We start from the raw sequence: 19,034 nt of genomic DNA on the forward strand, positions 1-19,034 counted from the left end.
TCTTACATAATGTTCTCTGACACATATTTGGACTACCACAATGGCTGCAAAACTTTGTGCTATTCCTGATGCCTTAGGGATAGCACAACTGCTGCCCTCCCAAGCTGTTAGAGGGAACTGATGCTGCCAGTACAGCATGACTTGTTCATTATTGCACATGGGTAAGAGGGATGTGTGGAAGGTTCATTTTTTTTTTCACATTGCTTGTTCACTCTTGAACAAGGTCAAAAGGGATATTTGGAAGGTGCTGTTCTGGTCTATAGCCTCTGGTCAGACTCCTTATTTCTAGTGTGTTGTGAAAGGTATGTTTGTAAATGCTTGGATGACACACAGAATAACAGTGTTTGGAGGCCTATTTGAAACCTGGTGAAAATAAGACACAATTGTGTTAAAGTTTCTCAGCTTTGTCAGTTGGGATGGTGTGGTGGTTGATTTGGAATGACAAGAATGGAAACATGCTCCAGCTGTGCAGATTGTAGGATGCTGTAAGAGAACCAAGTAACTCAGTGTCTTGAACAACACAAACACAAGTTCAAGTTTATTTATTTCATTAAATGCAGCTCATGGTAAAATAGTAAGTAAAGCATCAATCAAAATCAAAATTTCACTGGTGTTTCGGTCAATACCACAAATATCTTTGCTAAGATGCACTCATAAGATACAAATCAAACATTGGTCATTATTACAGGTGGCAAGGAAGCTTTGCAGGTATTAAACAGGAAACAGGTATAACTAAGCAAAATTAAAAAGAGGAAACAGATTTAAATTCTAACAGGTTTAGATTACATATCAATAAAAAAGATGGCAAGAAGGCATGTTGCTAATAGTTTTCTTAGCATTTTTGCTGGTTGGAAATCTCAACAACCTTAAACTAAAAAAAAATTAGAAAAATGAGGAAAAAATGCAATGTGATTAGAAGTCAGCAATTTAATATTAAGGGTTGGACAATTTTCTCTCAGTCTTTTTCAGGAAGCTGAAAGAGCAGGAGAGAATGAATGTGATGTGCCTATATACATGTGGTGAGACAAGGGATGGTAAGGGGCATTCTGAGATTATTCTGGATTTGTATTAAATTTTGTTAAATTCCAACAGTCATTGAAATTTGAAATTAAGGTTATGAAATAGCATTGCAGTACAAATGCAGGTTTCCCAGTGAGGGAAGGAGAGAAAAAGAGAGCATACAGATTTCTACACGTTTGGTTTTTTTCTTTTCAGGGTTCTTCTTCCTCTCTGTGAGAGTCAAAAGAATGAACTGCATTTCCCTTGTAGTCAGCATTTGACATAGGGCTAGATGATGGCCTGTGTGCAGAGAGCTTTTATGACTCCACCTTACTTTTAAACAACAAAGCCAGAAGAGCAGATTTGATAAAAGGGAGCAAAATTCTTTGCTTTCTTTTCTGTTTAGGACTGTCTCGTTAGGACAAGAGAAAGAAGCAGTAGAGGGCTGTTCTTTGGTGGCTCAGGATAGTTTCTGTTTGCTGCCTTCTTTGAGGGGGGTTGGGTGGAAGGAAAAGAACAGGCACTTCAGTACAGGTGGCTACATGGCTTAAGGTTGAGATTTTAGCACCGCAGTTCACATTTTTTCCATTGAACAGTGAACCTTGGTTGCTGTCTGAGAGCAAGTAATTATTCATTCAAGAGGAGAGCAGAATCTACCAAAAAAAAGGATGCTCTTGGACTTGTTGTGTCTGATGAAAAAGTAGAAAGGGTGGTCAACCCTAAATTTCAGAACATGGCTAACATGTGCACTTGTTAGTTCTATAATGACAGCAGTAGCAGCAGCTGCCTCAGTGCCCTTCTCATCAACTGCAACAAAAGACTTGTGGAAAACCTTGGAGATCATCACTCTCTCCTTCTCTGTCATTCCACTGAAATCAGCATTGCTGCTGAAGGCACTGCGCATTCCCATCCTGACCAGATTATCACTGAGGTCATATTTCTCTTCCATTTTGAATTTAGGTAGGTACAGGTCCACAAGAGTCTCAGTCATCTTCTTGGAGTCAGTCCATTCGGACAGCTTCTCATATGTCAGTTCTCTTTCCAGCTATCATTTAAGAAAGAGAAGGAATTTGGATTTTGCAGGGAAAAACAATTCATTAACTATGAATTAATCAATTTTATGGCAATGTAATGAATCAAACATTTTAAATAGTAAATGTAACATTTAGCTGAAAGCATGAAAGAAATTGGTTTTATTAATGATCAGAGACAAGGTGTGCCACAAGTATTTGAGTCTTAAGGCTGCAAAGTTTTGAGCAGTGCCCTTTCCAAATTCATAGCAAAAGAGAGATAAGAAGGGCATTCAACAGCTGCCATCCCCCATGGTAGTTCTTTCCTCTCTTTAAATTCAGTCCTGATGTGACTAAAATTGCTGTGTGGCACATAGTTTGGTCCAGTTCTATAAAAACAGGTGTTAAAATTATTGCATATATTTCCTTGACAGCTTTGAAACAAAGTGCTTCTAGTCTTTCACTGCCACTCTGTATCCTGGGCACTATGCCACCAGGGTTCAGCTCAAAACAAATGTAGGAAAGCAATGAATGGTATAGACTCCAAGAATTTAACAATCTTGTAATTATAGTAACTACAGTAGCAGATCTCATTATTGTAGCAAATGCAGTCTCACCAATATTCTAGTTTTTTATCGAGCAGGCAAATGGTGGGAGGGGAAAAAGAGTGAGAACAATATGGAAATAAACTTCTAGGCCATCAAGAAAAGGTGTAATCTCAGGAAGAACCTATGACTTCATATGTGGTGGTGTCTCTCCTGAACATGCAAGGAAGGGAGATTCAACCCTTACAGATCATGTAAAATTGGGTGTCAGTCAAGGGGGCTGTTGAAGAGCTGAGCATCTGATTATGCAAAGTGTTGCCTGTCTTCAGTTCCTGCCAAACTAAGGGCCCTCAGCGTGGAAGAACTTACTTGGGATTAAAGAAGCATTAAAGAAAATTAATTCAGCTAGTGGATGAGGTCAAACAGCATGATGGCATGTCCTCAGAAAGGGATATATTATTGTCAGCCTGCCCTTCTTTTCTTTAAATGATTGAGCAGTAATACAAAATGGTTGTACCTGTTCGAGACCCGTGGTGTTGTCTTTGATGTCATCAGGAAGGAGGATGAACATACTGAGTTCACGTTTCACATATGGCAACTCAATCATTTTGAAATTCATTGTTTCCATGATGAGAACTGGAAATGTATTTCTCATGTACATCATCTTTACAGGCTTGGTCTTGTTCTGGAAAGTATTTTTTTATAAGTAAGAAATCATTGAATGGAAGGGTGATGATGTCTCAGTGCAGGGAGAGGAAATTTTATAAACTTTTAAAACAGTGATTTATCATCCATTTTCCAAAGCTTTTCTTGACTGAACAACATTGCTTATCTTGGTGTCTGTCCCAAAGCTTTTGTAGGGGGCTGAAGAGATGTTTTTCTCTTCTCCCCAAAAAATGCCTAAGGAGGAAGAGAGTTAGAAATGTCTGCAAGGATTAGGGGTATGGAGCAGGTGTGGGATATGGCCTTACAACACTCTGGCAGAAAAGCAGCTGTGGTTTAAGAGGATGAGTGTTGTGCAGTTTATCAGTGATCTCCTCTCTCTGGCAATAAAAGGTAATTGCTTGGAAAAAACAGCTGATTGCTTGAGAAAAGATAACTCTAGTGTGAGAGCAAAAGAGCTCATGATGAGAGGAGTTCCTGGGAGACAGTCACATTGTCAGGAGTGTGTAACTTCTATTAACATCTGTATCCCTTCATTCAAGGAAGCAGACCATGTGTATGTGCTAACCAGAGAGCAGAAGGCAGATTTTGTGGAAGTTGCACAGAGTTCTTTAACTGTGAATTCATTAACATCTCTCCTGGGTACATGCCATTAACCTTGCTTCTAGCCTCACACAGACATGCACCAGTTCAGGGCACCCTGTTGCAGCTGTGTTTGAGCGGGAAGGATTGTGCCCAGCCTGGTTGCACAGCACAGAGGCCTGGTGCTGTACTCAACCATGATATGCCATGTAGTTCCCATCCATGGAGCCTGGACTCTCAAAATCATGTTTTTACAATTTAGTCAATTTTAGCACTGCTTTACTGCAAAGTTTTAAATGTATATAGTGATTTTGGAAGAAGTAGCTGTTACCTGGAGCTCACTAACATTTACCTGAGCATATCCTAATGTTTCAGTGAGCTGAGAACTGACAGATTTTGCTGCAACCAGCTTTTCACAGGGTCTAGTTACCACAGGGCTACCTAAACCACTTATGAAATGGAAAGATTTCAGCAATAGATGTTGTGACCAGGTTGTTTACAGTAAGAAGGAGGAACTTACCTTGCTCAGTCGGAAGGGTTGCAGCTCTGTATCTTCTGCCTTAAATTTCACTTCCCATTCTGCCTTGAAGTAAATGGCATTTATCAGGATCAGCTTGGTGGAGTTTGTCACATCTCGTGGACCCAGCAAATTCTTGATTTTGCCTTTTGAAAGCACAAGAGTCAGGTTTCATTCCAGCATAGCACAGTGTGGACATTTTGATCAGTTTTTCTCTCAGTTCAGCTTCTTAGTAAAAAGTCCCTGCCACAATGCCCTGCTCCCTAAAATGCTCCCCTGAGATAAACCAGTGCAATTTTTTACACTCTCCAAAGCTGTTTCCTGACCTGTCCTTCTGGCTGACAGGGCTTTACTCCTTCTTCCAAAGCTGTCTCAGCTTCATGGCAAGCAGCTAGAAGCAGAAAGCCTCAGTGACTGGTTACACCAGGTAGAAGGAGGAGCCCCTCTGCCCAGTGCAGGGTGGTCCAGCAAGGCAGGCATCCCCCCTGCCCTGGAGCACTCTGGTAGGCAGAAGTGTTTCTCCCCTCTGTCTGCTCTGCCAGTGGTGCAGCACCAGGGCATGTTTGTGCCAGCAGACCAGCTGCTCCAGAGCACTGTGGAGTCAATGGGAATCTCCTCAGGGAACTCAATGAGGTCCACATCAGGTGTTTGGAGCTGCTCAAGTGTGCTGCTCTTTGTCTGTCCTCCCACCATATCTCTGCTCACTGCCCACATCCACTTTGGAAGGCATGACCTGACTGCTGCAGTAGCACCTGGGGAAGCAAGGGCACCTGCCCAAGGGAAATGGCAGCCTGACTTTGTGGGAGAGCAAAGATGTTGGGGTTGAGCCCAGCTTACCCTCAGTTTGTTTTTCAACCCAAGTGTTGATTTCCTTTCCTGACTGTTCTGGTGCTGTCTTAAAGTTAACCTTCTGTGGCTCTGCTTTGTAGTAGTTCTTACTGAGCTGTATGTATGTCTGAAAAATAAAAAAAAGTGAGCGAAAAAGTTCTGTACTAGAGAAATATGCTATTTTTAGTCCCAAAAGGAAGTTATTAGCGCTTATACTTGATAGATTATTGGACCTAGAGGACTGCAGGATCTTGCTTGTCACTCTGTGCTGGACTGTGGTTTAACAATTAAGAAATAAGCAAAGAACAGAAGTTTCACATCTTTTGTTCCAAGATTTATCTGGAGAAGTGAGGAAGGCTGCATGCATCCTATGGATGTGCTTATTTAATTTCTCATTTACAATTTTATATATTGGGGGTTCCAATACTAAAGGCACATTTCATGTAAAGGATTGTAGGGATCTACAATACAGTCAAGGGCAATGCATCCTTAAATTCTGTGAGCAGACTGACTGGTATTTTCCAGTTAAGGTTATCACTGGAGTCCAGAGCTCCTATTTGCAGTATTCAAGGTCAGCTTCCAAACTGTTCTGTTAATCGCAAGTAATTAAAAAGAGAAATATTTTTGCACTTTTTCTTCCTCTTCCCTGAGATTTAACTTACAGGCAATAATAGGAAGGTTTTTTCCACGTAAATGCGGTTGGCACTTTTCAGGGAGTAGGTGCTTCTGGGTTTGTTGATGGCAGTCAGGAGCTTCTTGAAGCTAGAATGAATATCTGCAGTTTGTTTGTTCTCAGGATCCTTGGAAAAAGAAAGCAAACATTCAGAATTTAATTTTTGCATCAAGCCTTCAAAACATGCTAAGCAATGCATATAGGAGAGGGATTTAGGTTCCTCTTCCTTTTTATTTTCCCAAGTTTACCATCACTGCAAATTTGCAGAGCTCTGTTCGTGACTGGATTAACTGAATTGTCATATAACAAACCTTCTAGACTATCCCAGTGACTCACTCATCCTTTCAGCTTCTGAGAGTCTGAGTGAGTGAAAGGAACTGAACATCATCCTGTTGTGAAGTATGGCTGGGGTTTGTATTTTAAAGAGGAGTGCAGACAATAAAGGCTGGACTCCTAAAGCTGTATCGGGACATTTTGATTCTGCAGGTTCTTTATAATGGAATTTCAGTTCAAATAGATACCAATTTTCTTCTCTTTGGTCTCCCCCGAGAAGGTCTGGCCACAGAAGAAGAAGCTTCAGCTCCTGCTCCCACAGTGAAATGAAGGACCTGCAAGCAGAATTTTCAAAGATAAGAAATAGGCATGAAGGGCCTTGTGAGACTTAAAGTCAAATGGGGATCAAATGGTTGTCATGTTTCTCTCCTTGTGATAACTCACTGTGCTATCTGCTGCTTAGGTGACTAATCAAAGGTCTTCTTCTACTGCTGAAGCTGTACTGACAATAAATCCCATGGAATAACAATGAGTAGCACCATACCCTTCCCAGACCACCAACACTGTGCTCTTATCTACATGCTGCAAGGCAGAACTCCATTCCACAGCTGTTTCTCCCAACAGCAGGAATGTGTTTGTGCAAATCCAAATGGTTCTCCCCACAGTAATAGTACAAAAGTAACCTACCTCTGCCATCTCAGTTGCTGTAGTTCCTTTTGCTCCCAGGTATGTCAGAGCCAGAGCAGCTGATATGCTCCAAGGGGAGAAGAAAATGTTCTTTCCCTTGTTGTTCTCATTCAGCTTGTTGAAAAGATCAACAGTAAAGTTGCCAACTGATGTGGAGACCACTTCCATTTTTACAACCTGGAAAGAGGCAACAAACAGAATTGTATTCTTTGAATGTTTAAATTTTTGTACATATTTGTATACATTTGTATACATTTTTGTACACATTAATGAGAAATGTTGCATGTGCAAAACAATCCATTTAAGCCACTAAAACTAATAACATAGTTGTATGTTTATCTTCCACACACATACTGGTTGCCACCTGTTAGGAGCACCAATTTCTTTTAGGTTTTTTCCCGCTACAGCTGCAGTTTTCTTTGTGATTCTTTCTGCCTTTGATTTCCAAAGATGTGCAGATTTATAACCTCTGTATTTCTTTCCTTTTTTGTTCTTAACTAATGATTTATGAAAGCAACATTCACAGGGGAAATTATATGCATTTTTAGTACATTGGTTCACATTTTAGTACATTATTTCAGTTTCCTACTACTACATTTGGATCTGTATAGAATTGACAGCTGATACTGCAAAAGGATTTAGGCATAGTTTTTAGGCTCATTTGCTTTTCCTGGCCAGCGACCTATTCTGAGTAGTTTCATGAACAGCAAAGCTGTTGTTTCTATTTAGACTTACACAGTTTATTCATTCTGTGTACCTACCACCCCTTCTGAATGTTCCAGCAATTTTTTTCCCCCAGAAACTGCCAGATGCCTTGAGGTTATGAGTGCTCTAGGCTTTAAGATATCTGCCCAGTAATAGCTGCCTCACGTAATTTACCATTTAAAAAACCAGAAATGCTTATATTATTCTCATTGTCTTATCTATGGAATGGAGCAACAAAAATTGTGGGGCAATCTCTGAAGTCTGCAGATATTTATGAAGTGATTGGTTTCCAGACAACTGCATTCTTTCTGGTAGTCAGTATGCCCTCAGGACCATGTCTGCACCAGAGTGATTTTCTTTCCTTGGAGAACACAACCAAGAGAGCATCAGGATGGGAATTTCTGTTTTCAGCTAATGAATACTCCTCTGAGTCTCTGGCCTGATAATGTGCAGTGCTGTGCCTTCACCTGAAGTACAGAATTCTTTTATCAAAATGAAGATTTTACTTGTAATGCAGTTGCTGCCCTAAGAAAACTTTCCTGCTTGTGAATAATTCTGCCCCAAATTAGCAGTTTTCCATAGGCTTACAGCATTATTTTCTCTAATGGTTGACATTTAGAAAAACACAAGGCAAGAATAATGCATTATAACACAGGTGTATTATCATTTATCCATACAGTCACACATGGCACAGATTGCATTTAAAAACACCATAAAATTTCCTTAAATTGATTTAAATATTTACCTTTAATCCCGTGAGAGAGAAGACTTAGCTCTTGTCCTCAGTCAGGTTCTGCATTTGTGTGTTAAGCAATTTTTAAATTAGGGAACGCAGTACTGCTTGCCCCTCCCTTTCCTTTTTATCTACATCCACATTGTGTCCACCTACCCAAAGTTCCTTTCTACTACATCCCCAAAATATCTTACAAAGTTCTGGCCTTTTTGTTGACCTGGTCACTTTTCAGATTTAGAGATTTCAAAAGGACAATGGAATTGTCAAGTCTGTTGTTGCACCAAAATAGCCTACTGACAGGATAGCAAAGCAACTTGCTGATTCCAAAGGTTTTCTGGTGTTGTGGAGATAACTGCTGTGTTGTTTTAAATAAGTGAATTTTAAAAAGGTTACACAATACTTTGTTTTGGTTTCTGGATTTAAGCAGATATTGAGGGTCAGATTCTCCATTCTGTGACTCCTGTGTTTCAAATGCAGTACCTCAGCATAAAACACCAAGTTTAGTGATTGAATTGGACACTGGGAGTCCAGCTTCAGACTGAAGATTATTAGGAACATAGACAGAGACAAAGCTGTGAAGGAGGGCAAGGGATGGAGAACCCCACTGGTTGGTGAAGAAATCTCATTGCAGTCATGGCTGGGAATCATTTGAGACAAACACTGCAAAACCCTGAGTTGCTGCACAATAAGGAGGAGGGCAAGAATTGAAACAACCCTGCTGGGAGGGCTCAAGCAAAGACAGAGACGCAAGAGAGGTAAACATGGCACAAGAGCTGTCATTTTGAAGTCCCAGAAGAGACACAGTGATGGAAGAAGAACAAGGTGGTAACAACTCTAAGACTCTAGAGGGCAGCGGAAGGAGCAGGAAAGGAAGGAAATTGTACTGTTTGCTAAGCATTTTACTGCAAGCCTGATTACAGGAATACAGTGGGTCAAGAATTCTAAAAAATGTCAAAAATCAGTGTTGTGCAAGGCAGTGAAGAAATGCCAGAAATTAAACAAGTGCTAGTTTTAGTATGGTGAGTACGTCCCCCACAAATCTGGATAGGAGAAAAGTCAGCTGAATGGTTAGGTGGTGAGAAAGCCCAAGCCAGGAGACTCCCAAGTCCCAGAGATATATCTGTGAGCAAGATAGTTGCCTTTGCTAGTCAAGATGCAAGGAAGCCATATAGGGTGAGAAAGGGAGATTGCAAGGCAGAGTGGTTTGACAAGAGAGAAAAAAAAATCACAGATACTAACTGAAAGGGGTATCCAGAGATCAACCTCCTGCTTGGAGCAGGGCCATGAGTAGATAAGGTTAGCCATAGCCCTTCCAAGGATGAAGATCCCACTACATTTCCAGCAGTGCTCTTCACCCCGGGAAAAAGTTGTTCCCTAATGTACAACTCACTTTTCATATGTTGTGGCCACTGCCACTTAGTAATGATATGGCACTGCCAAAAGGACATCAACTGTGTCATCTTTGCAACCATGCTTAAAATAGTGAAGGAGGGAGAAAAGGTCACTCATATTTCCATTGACTTTAAAGGCCTGAGTGAGTCTGTGTCCCTGTTGTCATAGTTTTGTTTCTCCTTGGCCTTCCAGGTGTGACTTTTTCTGTCTTTATTGCCAAGGCATATCAGGAAGTGCTTAGAGGCTTATCCATGGGGACATGCTGCTCTTCCATGACGTGAAGGAGGGTATGGCAGAATTGGACTGAATGCACAGGGATCCAGTGTCATGTTTCACAGCTGAGACAGGCAGAAGGCATTTCTCTTGGGGCTCTATAGGGATAAAGCACGTGCTTCATAACACTTTTCCTATGTTCCGTCCCTTTTGGGAAGCAGAGCCAGAAGGGACCCTGGGAGCAGCTGGCCACTTGAATGAAAAGAGAAAGGATGCAGGGACAGTCAGCAGTCTCTGCCAGGAAAAGGGAGTTCTGCTGTTTGAAGAAAATGTGTTTGTAGTAAGATAGCTGTTGGTGTGTGCAAGTTAAGAAACCTGGTCCTTTGCTGTCTGTTGTGAATTCATATAGTCAGGAGCATTCCCTGCAAACATGCACGATTGATCAGGGCACTCTCTTAGGAGAAAGAGCAGTGACAGGAGTAAACATGACCTGGGAGATTCACATTCATCTTCCAGAAAGCACTTATGGCCATTAGTACTACTTGTATTAGCTGTAGACTTGGTTCTCCCATTTTTTCTTGTCTCAAACCAGTGAACAAGTGGCAAATTAAAATGAGAGCAAAGCAGCACACTGCTAGGCTGGGCATAGTGTTGTAAGGGTGAAAGTTTACAAAGGAGAAGGTTGTGAGGCACATGTGTTTTATTTTCCTAGTTCTATTGTGCTGTTAAATATTTTCCAGTTGCTGTGGGATAGAGATTAGAAAGTACATGTGTTAACCACTTTTTGAGCAAAAAAAGAAGCACCACTTTCAGGAACAAAGGTGATTTTGCAGGTTTATTTCATTGCCAGTTCTGCCAGGCTGCAGTTTTTTACCAGAGTTGGTAAGCTGAAACCAATGGAGATGCAGCAGCATTCTGCAAGATTTTCCTGGGTTTTTGTCTTCTTAGGTATCAAAACTTTAAAATTACTGTTCGAGCTCAACTCAGTCTGTTCTGAATTGTCAAAGTTCAGGTTCAGAAAGTGCTAAAAAGACACAGTAATGTTCTTCTTTGCACAGTTGGTTACTTAGTGTGTAGTGCTAGCATTTTGCAGGTTTTTGGCCAGGAAAATGAGCCAGAGGCATAAATTTGAGGTTATTTTTCATAAGTACTCTCTTCTAACATTGAGAGATTTGTCAACAATACAGGAAAATTAAGAAGTGCACGGGCTATTGAGATGTTCTTTGTGGTGTGTATTTAGTTCATTTTTGTTGTTGCAATAACCTGTTTAGTAATCGAGCTTCTAGGGGGAAGAAAACCTTCCCAAGAAGAGGATAGTCTTGGTCTTGTTGTGCCTGATAAAGAAAAGGAAAGGGTGATCTGCCAAAAAGATAATAGTAGCACCAAGACTTCGTGATGCCAGTGTTGACGCACTGGCAGCTGCTGCCTCTGTGCCTTCTTCATTGACTTCCAGGTAACACTTGTGGAAAACTTGTGACAAAAACAGATCACCAGTCTTGGACATTGCTGTGAAATCAGCTTGACCTTCTGTGAAGGCATCTTGTATCCCCATCCTGCTCAAAGTAGATTTGAGGTCATATTTCTCTTCTAACGTGAACCTGGGCAGATAAACTTCCATGTTCATTTTTTCCATTAGTTCTGGATTTGTCCATGCAGACAAGTTTTCAAAAGTCAATTCTCTTTCTAGCTGCAGTAAGTAAAAAAAAAATCAGAAAATTAAAATATGTTCAAAAACGTGTGCTCTACAGGCTACTTCTTCTCTTAAATGGAGAACTTTTCAAGAGGTTGTAAGAGTACAAAAAAAACAGTAATGAAACAGCAGTTTGGAGATATGTTGTTCTAAAGGAGAATGTTGTTCTATGATATATCAATGCAATATTTGAAATGTTCTCAGTAACTGTCAGGGAATATAGCAGAGCTATGATAGTCTGGCTGTTCTTCTGTTCCCAGGACTGTCTTCCCCACATTTTAGAATTCACTGAAAAGAGCTTTCTCCTGCCCCCTACACAACACCTTAAAAATTAAAATTTCTTAAGGGTTTGTTATCCAAAGGCAGAATCAGGCTTTTTACAGAAGGTGGCAGTATTCATACGTATTAGTTCTGGACGTCCTGGAACATAACAGAGGCTGCCCAATTTTTGGTGGGTTTTTTCCAGAATGAAATCATATCTGTCTGAATTGGTGTGGACAGTGGATCTCAGCAGGGCTGGTTTTGTGTACTCATTTTTGTTCTTCTGGAAAAGAGGTAATCTTACGGGGTTTGGGTTACCTGTTTCCAGGACTTACGAACTTTAGTAAGCACAGACATGCGGGCTTCCAAGACTAAGAAATCTAGTCTGAGCGTCAAGAGCTTCAAGCTCACAGTACTAGACCAGATTTTGGATTTGCTTTACCTTGAGCCTCATCAGTACCCTCCTTCCTAGAACCATGACTACAGCCTGGTCTTTTACCTCACACATGCATTAAGTAAGAAGATAATGACACACTTACTTTTTCACAGCAATTATGTTCTCAATTTTTTTACCTTTTGTAAGCCGGAGATGTCACTCGGTAGCAGGATGAACATGCTGAGGTCATTATTGACGTATGGAAGCTCAAGAACATCAGCCTGAACTGATTCTATGTAGTTTAAGTTAAATTTATCCCTCAGGTACATCATGGGCACTGGTTTAGTTGTATGCTGCAACAAATCAAATGGAATGTTTTACATTTATACTCTGAACAGTAAAAGACTAAGTTAAAGTAGCACAGTTTACTCTACAAACTGCCCAATGTGTCTGAGACATCCTAATGGGTAGGACACAGAGCACAGGATCTTCAGAGGATCCCTGCAAGGCACTGGGAGGCATGGCATGCTATCTGAGATGTCTCAGATGACACCAATTGTAGGAAACTGTATGCCACTCTGATTTGCTGAATGGTTAAAAGTGAACATGTAAAGAACTAACCCATACAGTTTTGTTCTCCTCTATTTTTTCCTACCTTTGGAGAATGGAAGCTTTTTTGAAGTCAACTTCTGATAATTTGCTAGTGCCTCAGGGCCTGGTATGTGTGTACAGTTTTAGTGTTGAAAGTGTGGTGAAATAAATATACTGAATGCACTGTATGCTTTAAATGAAATAACTATACTGCCACATGGATTTAAAGGGTGACAGGATTTCTCCCTCCCCCTCCTCTCCCCCCATCTTTTTCAAGTTTTTCCACCTGCATTGTAGGAAATAGGGCAGTATATTGCCATACCATGTTTATTCTGAAAGGCCTTTGCCTGGTAGCTGCAGCTTCAAACTTTGTTGCCCAGTTTCCTTTGAAGTAGAGTGCATTTATCAGGACTAGGCTGGTGAGTGAATCTACGGATCCAGGAGGCAGCAGATTCTGGATTTTACCTAGAGAAAACAGAGGGACATTCACACATCTGTGCAGTTTCACTGTTTCAGTCTAAGAGCTGGCACAGTTTCTGGGGATATAAACCAGGGAAATTTTAAGTGCTGCCATAGCACTCATCTAGCTTGAGATTCTTTGCAAATATGTAGTTACTGAGGTAACCTTGATTTGCAAAGAATAAGACATATTCCTCACACACTGAGATGGAGGACACTAATTTTAGTAAGAGCTTGTTGGTAGATGAGTAATTTAGAAAAAGTCTGATTTACCTTTCTGAGGTGAATTGTTTAACTGCCATGGGCCCCTTGGGCACAGAGAAGCCAAAATGACTCCTTTTTGATTTGGAGAGGAGAGGATGGAACTCACCTTCAGTCTGTTGTTCAACACTGGAATTGATGTCTCTCCTGACTGCATCTGCTGCTCCCACAAAGTCGACTGATTGTGGCTCTGCACCGTAATATCTCTTGGCTAAAAATAAGTATTCCTGCAGGGCAATAGAGACACCTAACTTAGGTTTGCTGCCTGCCAATATGAGTACTATTACAGCCAGAGATGAAAATTGCATGGGCACAAGCACAGTGTTTTCTCAAAGGAACAAAGTTTTTAGTTCCTTTCTCAAAGGAACAAATTTTTTAGTGGAAACACTCAATTTAAACATTCTCATCTAACTACATCTACAAATCACTCTGAAATTAGATACACATTCCAAAAAACTAAAATTTTAGTGTCTAAAGTCTAAGGAAAAGTATCATAGAAAATGTTAATGTTAAGGATAATAACATAATTTGCAAATGTAGCAAAAATATGTAAAGTATATAGCTTATGTTGCCATAGGTTGATCATGAAGATTAAATGACACTGCATAATCTAAATAAAAGTATTACCTTGCTGAAAGGCAATGATTTTTCTCCATATAGCTGGTTGACACTTTTAAGTAGGTAGTTTCTAGTGGGTTGGTTGATTTCAAAGCTGAGTGCTTTAAATCCAGTATGGATATTATCTGATTTGCCAATCTCTGTCTTGGAGAAATAGAAATAAAAAGGACATTATTCATCTGTTGTGTAAAAATCCTGGTTTTTTTCCTTCACACAGATCCAAGTAAAGTATTTCTCTTTGGGTGATCTGTTACCTATATTACAATAGAAGAGGTTACCTATATTACAATAGAAGAGGTGCTCTAAACTGGACATCAAATAAAAGAATAATTTTAAAGTATTAGAAGTTGCAGGTGTGGTATAGACACACATAGACACTCAGTGTGTGGATATCTTGGAATGTAAGTGTTAAGAGCCTGAATTATGTAAAATATTTAAGGGTTTATAAGTGGATATTGTGAAACTTTGGATATCCAGAAAACAAAAGTCAGAGAGTAATTCTTAAACAATGTGTGAGACTTGGCTCTATCACTCCCTTAATTTATGAAAGTAGTGTTACATGGAAGGTTTCCCCCTAAATTTCTTAATGTCTCTCGTAATGGTTTGGGTTTTTTTTAATATTTCAGTAATTGCAGTAAATTCTCTATATTGAAGTAACAGGATTAAATGAATGTGGGTTCAGAGTCTCCAATGAGCTCAAGGAATAAGCTGTGAGTTAGTAAATTTAAAATCTGTACTTGTGCTGTATTCATCTCATCATTTTATCAGAATCAGAGGCACAAAGAGACCCTTAAATCTCCAAAGTGTTAGAACCCATAGCACTACCCATAGGGCTACCCACAGCACTCTGTAATTCTTACAGTGAGGGCAAGTGTTACTCGTGAGGAGCAATCCCTTTCCTGTTCATGCCATGCAAATGAGATGTTGACATAACCCCTAAAATAAATCTTCCCACCATGGGATTTGGCTGTTGGATGCAGATCCATTCATCAAAACTAGCAACAGCTGGGGTTTTGTGGGCAGATTGCAGGGAAACAGCTCAACCCCCTAGAGAATAAGGATGACGGGAAAGAGCAGGGAGAAGAATTTGATATCACCATCTTTGAACTGTAAACTAGGAAAAAGCCTTTTCTGACTCAGAGGGATTACATTTGCTCTTCTGTATTGTTGTGCTATGTTAAATCACATACAAATTGAGACAAAATGCCTGCCAGTATGGCAAAGGCTTATCTCAGGAATAAAATTATTCCCATTTGTCTTAGATTTATTGCAGGCAACTGGTCTACTTTGGAAAATCCCATCACGTAAATTTATACTGTTAACTTCTCAACTGAAATGAAGGCAAATTTCTGAAACATATCAAGAATAGGTAGCCTGGAAAAGTTAGTGTTCTGGTTTTCTTTGTCTTGATGCTGCAATCAAATGTGTGGAAGAACATTTCTTTTCTTGGGATTAGCTCTCTGCAGTAAGAACTGTGCTAGCTTTTGAATAGTAATAGTTTGAGAAAGAAATCTGTCCTCAGAGCTAAAGGAAAAAGATCAGAAGATCTATTGATCATCAAATGTTAAATTTTGCAAATTTGAGGTTAGATTATGCAATTCTGTGTAAAAGGGGGAAGCATGCAATAAGTGTTGCATTAGGTAAAGGTATCACACAATGCTGCACCAATTAATTTTGTATACTGAATCTGAGGAAAGCAAACATAAGCAAACACAAATGTGGAAGGAAAATACAGGAGAAAATGTGGCTATGCCCTTAGCTTGATCACCAGTTTGGGTGAGATACCTTCTGGAAACATGCACGTCGATTTGATAGACTCTCTTCTGTTCTGGCATACACCTGCATTCTTATGGTTGTGGTGACATTTTTGGCTTCTTCAGCTTTGTTGAAGTGAAGTACCTGTAGTGGAAAAAGCAATAAGAAATGCAACAATAGAAAACTTGCTGTTTCAGTGAATTTTTCAGTGACATCAAGGGGACTAGTAATGATGACAGTCAAGCTCAGATTTTATTCTTGTATCCAGTCCTTACTGAATATGAAATCTTTGTCTAGGTCTCAATGCCCATGTGTACAAAATAGCTTGTGCAAACTAAGCTGAGGGCTGCAGGGCAAAACTCTTACGTACCTGGCCTTTGTTGAGGAATCTGCCTGCTTTGAGTTATGCCCTGGGATGACCTGTTAGTACCTGGAAAGAGCCAATTAGCCCCAGATGGAGTCTACCAAAGGAGAAGTCTTAATGGAGCTCTGCTATGTGTCAAAAAGTCTGAAAAGTGTGCAGGCAGTTCCCTGCCTTAAATCCCTTTCTCTGGACTTGTTCACCTTAACCAAGTTACATAGGGGTGCAAACAACCTTGGAACACTTTTCAAAAGAGCTGAGTCTTTTGTTTTGTTTTGTTTTCCCTTCATCCTAACAGAAGATCACTCCTTTTTTACCCTGCTGGGTCTTTATTGTCCTATAAATCGGGAGTTAGATCACTGCAGGTGGGACAACTTCTGCCACAGCAGAAGCAAACTCACAAGCCTCCCTTCCTCCAACAGAAGCTAGGTACCTGCATTAGGTGTTTAACAACCAAGCATTGGGACTGTTCTCACTGTCCTCTGATGACGCTATAAGCTTTGAACAAGTGTGACTTGGCATTTCAGTACATAATTTTGCCTGTAAAATACATATGCCAAAGAAAGGATAGTAGTCTCAACATAGTTTTTCTCTAACCTTGTAGATGTGGATTTATGTTTAGCAAAGTGTAAAACTTGAAATAACTATAGAGAAAACTCTTTTCCTCTGTTTCAACACAGCAAAGTTCTGGCATGGAGGTCATTACTCCAAGAAATCAACCCTTTCAGACAGCTACTTTTGAAGCCCAGACTCACCTTTGCCATCTCGTCTGCAGTGTTACCTTTGGCTCCCAAATAAACAGTAGCCAGGGCAGATGAAATGCTCCAAGGAGAGAACAATATATTCTTGTCACCATCTTCCTGCAATTGCTGTTTGAAAAAGTCAAGAGCAAAGCTTGTGTTTGCTTTATTCAGTGTATCCATTGTCCTGAAGCTGCACAGAAAGACAGAAAAGATGCTATTAATGAACCACTAACTGTGATTGCTATTTGTTTAGAAGCTCCTCTTCACTGTTTGAACTTTTTTGTGATTAAAAAGCTTTCTAAAATTGCTTATATAAAGAGTGAGGAGCATTAACTATTATAAAGTCACGCAAAGTTTAGCATGTCCTGTTTCACTGATGGCAACAGCTATCATTTTTAGGGATGAACCAGCCTCTAACTGTGTTTCATATTTGTTCACCAGGAAATTTATTGCACTGCCCTTTACAGCATCTTGGAGTGATAGTTGAGAGCAAATTTTGATTTTTGATTACTCAGCAAAGCCTAGGCTAGAGACCACCGAGAAAGTGTCTCTTAGGACAAATTTTATGCTTCAATTTGTTTAAGAGTCTTTTGATGCTCATCTCTGTAGTGAACAAATACTCTGGTAACAGGAGCAGTCAAACTATTCCTTTAGGTCAAGACAAAACTCTCCTTCACTCCTACACTTGAGCAAGCACTGCCCCAACTATTCCATGCTAAGCATCCTGAATCACCTTTCTGACTTTTAAAAATGTCTTGAAACCCTGTCTTACAGCACTAGCCCAGATCTTAGCTTCCCAGTTCTTCTGCAATAGAAGCTTTCTATATTCAGCAGACCACAAAGGCTACTATTTGTTATTTGCCTTGCAGGTTTAGCTGAGGGTTCTAGTCAGAGACTAAGAGCTATTTTGGTTGGTATAGGATGGCATTAGAATAAAAGATAGTTTGTGACCCTAATAGCTTGCAAACCAGGAGCTAAACTGGTACTTCTAAGCACTAAAGTGTACAAGAACAAATTACCTGACTTAGGTAAACACAATGGTTCTAAGGGTGCTGTGATATATATGCTAGTCAGTGAGCTCTAGAAATTATAGAACTCTGAACAATAAGTTGTCTTCCTGTATATTTTTAAGACTCATCTTCTAGGCTATGCCCATGCAATCCCAAGTTAATTACTTTCCCCAAGCATTAGTTGTTTCCAGTTCAGATACCCACTTCCTTTTTTCCTATTTGTCAACAAAGCAACATCAGACAAGAATAAGTAAAATAAATAGTATCTAGAAGTCATTACAGTACCTTGTTTTGTGTGGGAAGAAAGACTGCTGCTCTGGGTGTCTCCAAGGTTTCTGCAGTTGACAGGAAGGGTAGGATGAATTTATAGTGCGCCTGGCCGGTTCTGCAAAGGTTCTTATGACTCATGACTCTGCAATGAGATTTGCCCTATAGGCCACATCCCTGTGGAAGAACTGAATCACCTCAGAGTAGGATGTGAAGTGTTGGTAAGAATGATACCATAGAAGAATTTTACAAAAGTGACTGCTTAAGTATTTCTATAAACACTTTTGTGGCAACAGGCTAGTAACAACTTGAACCCACACTACTTTGAACAATCTTTCCTTTGTGGTTTGGAGAGTTTAAAAAAAGGCAGTCACTGACCTACTTATTTTATGGTTTGTATTACAGAATTTATCTCTGAGAAACAGACAGACAAAAAAAAGAAAGGGACTTCTTATGTGTGAGTTTTTCTACTGCCTGCTTCCTTCTGAGAAAGTATTTGTCATTCCTGGTGGGTTTCTCTTTTGGAAAAAGGGTTTTGTTAATTTTGGAGGATTCTAAGACTGTACAGCCAGGGAAACTCTGTAACTGTGAGATAGGGAAGGTTAAGACTTAGGCACCGGACCCTGACTTGTATTAGCAGTGGGCAACATCCCTTGAACTTAGTGTGGGTCTTAGATTAGACTTCTATTTCTCCACCCAGTCTGGAAGCTGTTTGGCCCACGTAGCACGTCGGGGATCTATTCCTTATTTTCCATTCCAGAAATTAATATTCTGTCAAATCTTCTTTTTCTTCTTTCCTGGGCTACTAAAATACCTCCTTCC

The 19,034-nt window shown here is 40.1% G+C and overlaps 2 protein-coding genes across 2 annotated transcripts; both read right to left on the minus strand.

Annotated features, from left to right (window-relative positions):
* Positions 1-511: 511 nt before the first annotated feature.
* On the minus strand, positions 512-9,369 carry LOC139602969 (heterochromatin-associated protein MENT-like). Its single transcript, XM_071453255.1, has 8 exons — positions 8,228-9,369; positions 6,778-6,954; positions 6,339-6,425; positions 5,807-5,944; positions 5,154-5,271; positions 4,320-4,462; positions 3,072-3,239; positions 512-2,044 (listed from the first exon to the last, which is right to left on the minus strand). The coding sequence occupies exons 2-8, from the start codon at positions 6,943-6,945 to the stop codon at positions 1,631-1,633; spliced, it is 1,236 nt and encodes a 411-aa protein (XP_071309356.1). The 5' UTR covers positions 6,946-6,954; positions 8,228-9,369; the 3' UTR covers positions 512-1,630.
* Positions 9,370-10,642: 1,273 nt separating this feature from the next.
* LOC139602965 (serpin B10-like) lies at positions 10,643-18,455 on the minus strand. Its single transcript, XM_071453240.1, has 8 exons — positions 18,231-18,455; positions 16,948-17,125; positions 15,862-15,975; positions 14,086-14,220; positions 13,568-13,685; positions 13,061-13,203; positions 12,345-12,500; positions 10,643-11,507 (listed from the first exon to the last, which is right to left on the minus strand). Exons 2-8 carry the CDS (start codon positions 17,113-17,115, stop codon positions 11,103-11,105), a joined length of 1,239 nt encoding a protein of 412 aa, XP_071309341.1. The 5' UTR covers positions 17,116-17,125; positions 18,231-18,455; the 3' UTR covers positions 10,643-11,102.
* Between the last annotated feature and the right edge of the window lie 579 nt (positions 18,456-19,034).

Source organism: Agelaius tricolor, unplaced genomic scaffold, assembly GCF_023055355.1.
Source record: "Agelaius tricolor isolate 1412-34295 unplaced genomic scaffold, bAgeTri1.0.p SCAF_2, whole genome shotgun sequence".
In the NCBI taxonomy this organism is placed as follows: Eukaryota; Metazoa; Chordata; class Aves; order Passeriformes; family Icteridae; genus Agelaius; species Agelaius tricolor.